At 40.6% G+C, this 10847-nt stretch overlaps 1 protein-coding gene across 2 annotated transcripts in view; it reads right to left on the reverse strand.

Moving 5' to 3' along the window:
• LOC136845128 (serine proteinase stubble-like) overlaps positions 1-10847 on the reverse strand; it is a 512075-nt gene that overhangs the window by 1136 nt on the left and 500092 nt on the right. For both annotated transcript variants that reach the window (XM_067115020.1, XM_067115022.1), the window contains 7 exons: positions 10642-10768; positions 8739-9318; positions 8218-8393; positions 6791-6879; positions 5006-5138; positions 2106-2244; positions 1302-1447 (listed from right to left, as the gene is read on the reverse strand). In XM_067115020.1, the coding sequence (XP_066971121.1) occupies positions 1302-1447; positions 2106-2244; positions 5006-5138; positions 6791-6879; positions 8218-8393; positions 8739-9318; positions 10642-10768 (1390 nt within the window). The remainder of the gene's footprint in view (positions 1-1301; positions 1448-2105; positions 2245-5005; positions 5139-6790; positions 6880-8217; positions 8394-8738; positions 9319-10641; positions 10769-10847) is intronic.

The raw sequence follows: 10847 nt of genomic DNA on the forward strand, positions 1-10847 counted from the left end.
GGGGTCGTTATCTAGGGCTTATATTTCTTGGGGGTCATTATCTTCATGATACTAACAGTCTTTTGTTTATGTTTTTACGGTAATCCCCAACGGGCTTGTACTAAAGACGCCGCAAAGGTGGATACATACCGGGTTAAAACTCTTGGGGGGGGGTCACTATCTAGGAAAAATCCATAAATTTTATACTCTACGAAGTTCTCTTTTGAAACACTTTAACTGCTCGCACAACTTAAATGCAGAATATATAGCATGTTCCCGTGTATTAACTGAACAAGTTAACCGGCTGGCTCCCGTACTATTTGTGAGAAGAGCGTCACTTTGTGCTGGGGATCGCAAAGTGTGGTTTCAAGTAACAAGTACAGCTCTAGTGATCTGCGCTGTCGTATTGCTTTCGCGGTGTTAGTAGACTGTACTTATGTGTATCAATGTCATTACCATTACCTGTTTTCTAATGAAATGCTTGGCAGTGTAAATAGTCTGGAATTAAGGTGTTAATGTGGGTATGGTAGACGCTTTTTGTGGATGACTTTGTAACTGCTCTTATCTGAAGGCATAAGCAGTGTAACTGGAGTAAGAGAACTTTACTTTTAATGCTATAATACGTAAATACACAGAAGTAAAAAAATGAACTAGTATACGATTACTGCTACTTCAATGGCAAACTGCTTTTGTAATAAACAATTTTACAGACAGAGGAAGCCCTTTCTACTACTACTGCTACTACTAGTAATACTACTACTAGTACTACTCCTACTACTACTTTTATTTTGAATCTTACTAATACAACACCACTAGTATTTGTCTTCAATAATATTACAGTAAATCTTTTCCTTTAAGTATTCTTATAATTTACGCTACTGCTTTTCTTATACAAAAATTCACAGAACACTACTGCTATCACTATTTTTAATATAGGTATTACCAAAGGCCAAACGCCTGGGACCTATGAGGTCATTCAGCGCTGGAAAGGACACTGACAGTAAGTAGTAGGTTTGAAAGGTGTAACAGAAGGAAAACCTCGCAGTTGCACTACGAAATAATTGTTTGGAGGGGATGGGAAGTCTGATGGAAGAAAGATAGTATAAACGGATTTAGAGTAAAGTGAATGAAAAGGGTTGCATCTAGGGGGACGAAGGGACGCTGCAAAGAACCTTGAGTAGACTAACGCCTAGAGTGCACCGCGTGAGGTGTAGGCCTATACACTGACGGCACTACCTTCCCCTCCTTGCGGGAGCACGGTGGCTTCGGGCTAATTGCACCTGATACTTCCTTACTGGAAAGTTATCTATTCGAACACTTACCTGACACGAATCTTTTCCGTCCTGTCCAGCGCACAAGTAGGACGACACAATCCCACCTGGGGCGGCGCCGCCGTATTTTACTCGACATTCCTCGTTGCTCCAGACGCGTAGCTTAACGTTATATAAGGTGGAAGGCTGTGGACCTCCTGTAAGTTATGGATCAATGTAAGTCTTTTGGAAAGCACAGCAGACTGTGAAATTACCTGTTCCTGTCTTGAGAATTATCTTGTGATATAAAGATATTTCACAGACCACAGTTTAGTGGAAAACACAGCAGATTGTGAAATTACCTGTTCCTGTCTTGAGAATTATCTTGTGATATACAGATATTTGCCTAATCTGATTCCTGGATTGTATGATGATCAGAAGGCTTGGTGTAATATAAGGAACGGATCTCTGTTATTGAGGCCAGGATTAGATATAAGCTAAACTGAACAATTACAAAGAACAGGTCTATACCAAGGCAGCATTTTCACCAAGTTCTGTTGATATGTAGCATTGGTTTCTAACAGAAATTGTCTATTATGACTTTTAACAGTTTTTCATAGCTGAGGGCCTCATTTTAAACCTAATCAGCTTAAGATAATAATGACTTTCTTGCTCAGAGGACAAAAGTATTATACTGAGATTACGGTAAACTTTCCAAAACGCGAATGTCCCCAAAATAGCAGTACTGAATAAATTAACGCAATGCCCTTGCTCATATCTAATGACACAATTCTTTGGTGAAAACACAAAAAGAACAAATCCAAACCATTTCCAATCAAGAAGAAAAAAATCAAGTCTTTTTCAGTCATCTCTTACCCTCGTACATGCTCCCCCAACCGGCAACAGTGACCATGTCTCCTTCGTAGGTATTTGAAGAGCTATCCAGGCAGACGGGTCTGACCTTACTGTTGTACCTGACCGCCGTTTCAAGGGTCAGCATGGCCACGTCGTTGTACTGGAAAACAAGTGTGCGAAAGTGACTATGGATTGAATTGAATGTAGAATTTAGGCCCAAGGCCAAGCACCGGGACGTATGAGGTCATTCAGGAAAGGGTTTGAAAGGTGTAACGGGAGGAAAACCTCAAAGCAGTTGCACTGTGAATCAATTGTTAGGAGAGGGTGGACAGTAAGATGGAAGGAAGAGAATATGAAAGGAGGTACAGTAAAAGGAACGAAAAGGGTTGCAGCTAACGGCCTTTTGTAACCCAGCCCACAAGGAATGAAAACAAGTAAAAATGAGCCGAAGTTTCTTCGCCGCAATCGAGTTTTCTGTACAGCATATAATGCTGTATGAAACTCTCAGCCGCGGCCAGTGAAACTCTCAGCCACAGCCCCGTGGTGGCTTGTGTTGTTGGCACCTATAGCGGTGCCAGACGCACGATCATGGATACTTCAACCTTAAATAAAATAAAAACTACTGAGGCTAGAGGGCTGCAATTTGGCATGTTTGATGATTGGAGAGTGGATGATCAACATACCTATTTGCAGTCCTCTAGCCTCAGTAGTTTTTAAGATCTGAGGGCGGACAAAAAAAAGTGCGGACGGACAGACAAATAGCCATCTCAATAACTTTCTTTTACTAAGTCTCTGAATCAGCTGAAGGTTTAGAGAAGAAGTGTAGGGATTACCTGCTTGAATGTCATTTCGAGAGTAAGGTGATATTCAACAATTATTTTTGTTTTTCGGTGGGGCGATGGTATATTCATCTTTTCTTTAACTTTGTAGGCATTTTGGTTTTCTGGACAAGAAAACTATTGTGCCGGCTTTGCCTGTCCATCCTCACTTTTTCTGTCCGTCCTCAGATCTTAAAAACTACTGAGGCTAGAGGGCTGCAAATTGATATGTTGATCATCCACCGTCCAGCCATCAAACACACCAAATTGCAGTCCTCTAGCCTCGGTAGTTTTTATTTTGTTTAAGGTTAAAGTTAGTCTTAATCGTGCTTCTGGCAATGGTATAGGATAGGCCAGCACCTGGCCGTGGTTAAAGTTTCATGGGCCGCGGCTCATACAGCATTATACCGAGACCACTGAAAGATAGATCTATTTTCGGTGGCCTTGATTATACGCTGTAGCGGCTGTACAGAAAACTCGATTTTCGGCACATTGTATACTTGTTTTTATTTGTTATGAGAGCTGTTTTGTCTAGCAGTCATTTTTCTTAATGCAAAAACACTTGGAATATGCAATATAAAAAAAAAAACTGGGTCCCCACATAAGCCCAAAACTTGACCCTTTTCCAAAAAATTAAAGATTCTGTCACATCATATACTCAATTCGTTGACAACCTTGGAAATGTCATCTAAAACACATAGATACATACTGATACCTGAAATGCATAGATACATACTGATAACTGGAATGCATAGATACATACTGATAACTGGAATTCATAGATACATACTGATAACTGGAATGCATAGATACATACTGATAACTGGAATTCATAGATACATACTGATAACTGGAATTCATAGATACATACTGATAACTGGAATGCATAGATACATACTGATAACTGGAATTCATAGATACATACTGATAACTGGAATGCATAGATACATACTGATAACTGGAATTCATAGATACATACTGATAACTGGAAATAGATACATACTGATAACTGGAATGCATAGATACATACTGATAACTGGAATTCATAGATACATACTGATAACTGGAATGCATAGATACATACTGATAACTGGAATGCATAGATACATACTGATAACTGGAATGCATAGATACATACTGATAACTGGAATGCATAGATACATACTGATAACTGAAACACATAGATACATACTGATAACTGGAATTCATAGATACATACTGATAACTGAAACACATAGATACATACTGATAACTGGAATGGATAGATACATACTGATAACTGAAACACATAGAGACATACTGACACCTGAAATGCACAGATACATACTGATACCTGACATAACAATGTCAGGATCTTTCCTAGATAGTGACCCCTCAAAAGAGTTTTAACCCTGTGTGTATCCACCTTTCCGGCATGTTTAGTACAAGCCCATTGGGGATGACCGTAAAAACATAAACAAAAGACTGTAAATATCATAAAGATAACGACACCCAAGAAATCTTAGTCTAGATAACGAACCCCGAAACCCCCTTGGGGGTCACTATCTAGGAAAGATCCTAATGACCCCCATGAAATATTAGGCCTACATAACGAACCCTGAAAATCTCCTTGGGAGTCACTATCTAGGAAAGATCCTAATGACCCCCAAGAAATATTAGGCCTAGATAACGTACCCTGAAAATCTCCTAGGGAGTCATTATCCAGGAAAGATCCTAATGACCCCAAGAAATATTAGTCCTATATAACAACCCCCGATAACCCCTGAGGGTCACTATCTAGGAAAGATCCTAATGACCCCCAAGAAATATTAGGCCTAGATAACGAACCCTGAAAACCACCTTGGGGGTCACTATCTAGGAAAGATCCTAATGACCCCCAAGAAATATTAGGCCTAGATAACTAACCCTGAAAATCCCCTCGGGAGTCACTATCTAGGAAAGATCCCTGTAAATGTCATAAAGATAACGACCCCCATGAAATGTTAAGATAACGAACCCTGAAAATCCCCTTGGGAGTCACTATCTAGGAAAGATCCAAATGTCCTGAAATAGACACTTTAAAACACATCCCCTTCCCCCCCCCTCAAAGCAATAACCACTCACCAGCCTCCTGGAGTCATAGTCCTTGTGACGGACCACCCTCGCAACCTTGTACTCCTGGACGGTCCTCTCCTGCTGGCGAATGTTGTGAGCCCCCAGCCTGACGCGGAGGTTCTGGATGTCGACTTGACTCATGCTGAAAGGCGGGACAGCGGTGTTTATTATTGCCCACTGGAGGAAAGTTATTTAAGAAAAATGATAAGTTTTGAAGCGTTGATAAACTAAATTTGTGCTATAACGAGCACACAAAAATGTGTATGCACAAACTCATTATATATACATATGTATATATATACAATATATATATACACACACGGGACACCTGCTAATAACACCACATTTAGAATGACACTTTTCAAGTGTACTCTTCTTGTTATAATTAATATTAAAATTAACCCTTCGAGCAGGGAAGCAAGTCAACATTTTTGACTCTCCTTTAGCTGCTCAGAATCGTTTATTCTGTTAGATCCTATTTAATCCATCACAACTCTTTAAGAATCGAGCGATTGATACACTCAAAATATTCAACATTCTGAAAACGTTTCTTAAAGGGACTTGTTTCCAAAACTATACCCGTTGTTGGTTTTAATATGGAGTCACATTAACATGTTAAATTGTATTGACTATAACTGGGTCATACGGCTTCTTCATTAAAAACCTTTAGGTCAAGGGAGTGTGACCAATTCGAAGACAGGATAATTGAATTGAATTAAACTGAATATAGAGTTTAGGCCAAAGGCCAAGCACTGGGACCTTTGAGGTCATTTAGCACTGAAACGGAAATGGACAATAAAAGGTTTGAGAGGTGTAACAGGAGGAAAACCTCGCACTTGCACTATGAATCGACTGTTAGAAGAGTGTGGAAAGTAAGATGGAAGGAAGAAAATACGAAAGGAGGTACAGTAAAAGGAACGAAAGGGGTTGCAGCTAGGGGCCGAAGGCAACGCTGCAAAGAGCCTTAAGTAATGACTACAGTGCACCTATGGTACTAACTCCCTACGACAGGATAACGGTACTTCAACGCGGAGTTCATTTCAGAACGAACACCACGGTCTAAGAATGGGGTTAATAAGGTCGATTGTTACTTATTAATTTACGAAGAGATATTTTTCTAAAAGCGATGCGTTTCACAGACAATGAACAAATCAGTGAAAGGAAAGGGCGTATTTGATTTAACACGATAGTTACAGATTTGGCTGCTTTATCAACAGAATTAAATTTCTTTTACATGCATAAGCAGCGATCCAGCATAGATCAACATTATTCCGGAATGAAAGCTTAGTTGATTGTTCTTAAGAACCAGTGGCGGTTTTAGGGACTTACCTGAAATCACACACCTACTAGATAAGACGTGGCATGCAAATGTACTTAAATGCACACAAACAGTAGTTTTCAAAATACTAAAAACCCAGGGGGCAACTAATAAAAAAATCAGAATTTAAAAAATCTAAAGTTATTCTGATTTTTATCATTACTGTTTTATTTATTTATTTTTTCTGTCGTGCAGATGGAAACTTGAGCAAATGTATTTAATGTGTGCATGTGTTCTAACGTGGAAGCATGTGCCTTTTTGCATATTTTTAAAACTTCATTATTCGTTCATCATTTAGCCCCAGTGTTTAGCCTATGGCTTAGACCTGGTACTCCATTTCATTTTAATCCTTCGGGCCAGCCCTGTCAGAGTTGTTAATCAGCTCAGTGGTCTGGTTAAACTATTTTAGTAATAATAATAATAATAATAATAATAATAATAATAATAATAATAATATATTAGCATCGTTAACTTACTGAGCAACGCAGTGAGCCGCCGTCAAGATGTGAGTCCGATCAATGAGGGACCCCCCACAGAACTGCTTGTGGCTGTTAAACAACACAGCCTGTGAAAATAAAAGGATAAGAATTTTAGTATTTTCAGAGTGGGCAGTCTGGATAAACTTCAATGGCTATCACTAGAAGGTTGTCTCTGTGATGTGAAGAGATTAAAAAATGTTACGGAAGCATAACTGCCAATGGAACGCTTCACAGCTGTTTGTGAAAACTCTAGTATCAGCCGGGGAATGATTTTAGCTCTCCACATGCTTGAAAAAAAAAATGTTAGCCCTAGAAAAATGTTCATGAGTCTAAAGATACCTCCAGGACGCTTAGGAAATACAACAACATTAGAAAACCTCTTAAGTTTGTTTGTATTACGAAAAAAAAAATCTTGGAAAACCTCTAAGCTAATTAAAAAAATATATCCATATGTTCTAAAAGGTCTAAGTTGTTTAACAGTTTTGTGAATCGCCCAAAAAACCTCTTAGCTATTTACAAAATTGCACTAATTCTGCAAAAACTCTTAAGTATTGAGAAAATTTTAATGTTTATGGGAAAAGACCTAAGCTGTTTAGAATATATCAATTATGAAAAACCTCTAAGCTCTCTAGCATACTATGAACAGCATACTATACAGTACATTTTATGCTTTTACGATAAGAATTTAGCAAATTCATAAAATCCTACAAAAACTCTAAACAGTTCAGGAAACTATAAAATTCTGGAAATGTTCAAAATCATTTTTAATTCAGACATATACACTGAATTATCTCAGCGTATTTTCTGAAGGTGACAAAGCTACCCCACAGTATAATTCAGTGGACTGGAAAGATGCCTGGAAAACTAGCTTTACTGAAATACGGCATTAGATTAGAGTATGAAGTGGAAGACTATGTAGTCAAACTGAACTTTACTGAATATAGAATTTAGGCCAAGGGCCAAGCACTGGGACCAATGAGGTCATTCAGCGCTGAAATAGAAACTGACAGTAAATGGTTTGAAAGGTGTAACAGGAGGAAAACCTCTCAGTTGCACCATGAATCAATTGTTAGGAGAGGGTGGAAAGGAAGATGGAAGAAAGAGAATATGAAAGGAGGTACAGTAAAGGGAACGAAAGGGGTTGCAGCTAGGGACCTACTTTCAAGAAAAAAAAAATGCGTATTTGTGGTCCAACTCTGCAGATGTCCTGTTGTACCTCGTCGCTGAAGGAGGTGGCGCCACCTATTGAGGGGACTGGATAGCCTATGTCAACTATCTGTTTTTTAACTATGAATGAGACAGATAGACTTGTACTATCGAGTCTTACACTTTCTAATGATCCTGGATTTGCTCATGAGAGAGAGAGAGAGAGAGAGAGAGAGAGAGAGAGAGAGAGAGAGAGAGAGAGAGAGAGAGAGACTTACAATCCAAGGGTGACTGTGCGGAGAAGCGTCCAGCCCTCCACTGATCCTGAATCCCCCAGGGCTGGACTTCGAATTCGTCTCTTCGTCGGCAGCAGTGTAGAAGGTGCTAGGCGAGCAGGGGTCTTGCTCCACTCCGGAGGGTCCCACCGGGTGGGGCGAGGGGGTGGTGGTTGTAGCTGGAAATCGAGAAAGCAAAGAATTTAACGGAAATATCCTATGGACGATTTACAGAAGATGGGAGTATGACAGAACATCTTTTTCCGTTTGAGAAACGAAATATGTGCTTGAGTTGAAAACAGTTAACGGGAAAATGTACAGTATGGTCACGTAATTCTAATATTTTGTAGCAATTAGCACTTATATCAGTTGGCTTCTCGTACGCATTCTTTACGCATCTGAATGAAGGCAAACTGTTGAATGTTTGTTAAGCAATACCTTGGATTTCCTAAAGAAATATAGGTCTATAACTACACTGACAGACGACCGAATGAAAGGTTTAAAAACGGAGGAAAAATATTTACTTGAAGGCTGTTCCCACCAGGGCTTCGCAGTCGTCGTGCTAGGGGGCGTGGGCTGTTCCCACCAGGGCGCCGCTGTTGTCGTTTTCGGGGTGGTGGAGTGTTCCCACCAGGGCTTCGCAGTCGTCGTTCTAGGCGTCGTCTGCGGTTCCCACCAGGGATAAATCGTCGTCGTCTTGGAAGTCGTAGACTGAGGAGGCCACCACGGAGGGCTCGTAGCCCACGGGGGCAGCGTCGTCGTCGTCGTCGACGCGGGTCTCGGATGACCGGGGTGTTCCCCGGCGGGAGCGCTCGTGGTCCACCAGGGCATGGCTGTGTGAGACGGCGGGTGCGTGATGATCGGAGGATGCGTGGGATGGGTGTAGTCATCCAGCCAAGGCTTCCTCACCTCGGGGCGGCGTGAGGGAGGGACGAACATGACGTGACTCCGATCCAGGAGGCCCGGGCGGCTGTCCTCCTCCAGTCCCTCTTCTATAATGTACTTGTCCACTTCGTTGTCTTCTTCTTCCAGCTGAATTTTATTCGCCTCCTTCACGTCTTCCACGTTCGAGTTCACCGGCGTCCCGCAGCAAACGCCGAACACCTGGGGAAAAAGAGCAGAAGATTGTAGTCGAGTGATATCTTATTTAATATTTTTTCTAAACTGACAGATGGTGATGATGGATGGACACAACCAGTAGAATTCGAAAAAAAAAGGCAAACGAAGACAAGAACTGGCAGATCAAGGCCAAGAGAGACAAGGTCTGCCCAATTGGGTGGAGTCGCCTCCCACCTGGGGTAACTACGTAGGCGATGACGTATCTTAGAGGTACTACCTGCTCGTTGCGGCAATTCACTTGCTGACGTAGTAAGGAGGTAGACAAAGTGAGCAGACCTTCTCTTTCGCTTGGTCTTGCGTCAGATATTCTTTCACGAGTACGTTAAAGGGGCTGGACCTAAAGTTCGGGATGTTAGTTACTTTTAAATCTTGTACTCTTATTGTCTGTGGACATAACTTCAGTAATGTTTCTGCGCTGACAAACTAGGACAAGAGTATGCTACTAAATTTTGTGGTTATGCCATCCCTCAAACAGCCCACATTCTGTTAACTTTAGACCTAATGAAACATGCTAAGTCATGGCAGCTGGAAAACGCAGGTATCAAGCAACTATATATTACAATGAGCACTGAATCCCTCTAGGAACTGAAGCTTGTTGAATATAACACCACATCCAACAAGAGCAGACAGAGTAATTAATAAATGTAATAACTCAAAAAAATGACATACCCAGACGCTTCAAAACTGTGTAGAGAGCGTTACCACCTTCTGTTGAAGGGAGATGCTGATTTAAAAAAAATATTGCCACCTATGTGCCGTCATTATTTGAACTGCTTGATAAGATTTCCAGGAGGTGATTTCGAATCACGGTAAATATAAATTCCAGCATTTTCTAAAGACCTACTGACCCCATCCACTGGGTGCAGGCCACTCTGATTTGAAGGCACCGCCTTTGATGCCAAGAAGTAGCTAACTCGGAATCTACAAAACTTTACTTTAGGCTGGATATGTTTTGAGTGAAATTTAATTATCATTATTTTTGAGGCGAGAAAATGGGTGACTTATAAAAATTAGTTAAAAAAAAACCAGGTGCCTTTTATGGTAGGGCTAAGATGGATTAGTTTCAGCTGAGACCTAAACTTGTAGCCTGAAAAGGAAACATGTGAGAAGCGATTGCAGCCTTTGTATATTAGTCGATACGGAGGAAAACTTCGAAAATACAGGAATAATACAAAATACAAACGGAAAACAACTGCCAAACGAACAGCCCAGTATGTGAAAATCATATAATGTCGAAATCGTACAATGCGGAAGACAGGAATGAATATTACCCCTTAAAAAATATTACCTATAAAGAGTAATGCTTACCAATTTATCATCGACCTGTATAGGACACGTGTTGTAGATACCAAAGACCCAGGTGTCCTCGGGAGAAACGCTAGGTAGCCGGAAGTATGGGTAACAATCTTTTAATTGTCGACAGACGCCTAAAGACCTGGAAGAAAAATATAAATATTCAAGGTATACAACAGAGCAAATAAAATGACATGAAACGAGGCTTCGAGTATTTATGT

The sequence above is a fragment of the Macrobrachium rosenbergii genome, chromosome 13, assembly GCF_040412425.1.
Source record: "Macrobrachium rosenbergii isolate ZJJX-2024 chromosome 13, ASM4041242v1, whole genome shotgun sequence".
Taxonomy (NCBI): Eukaryota; Metazoa; Arthropoda; class Malacostraca; order Decapoda; family Palaemonidae; genus Macrobrachium; species Macrobrachium rosenbergii.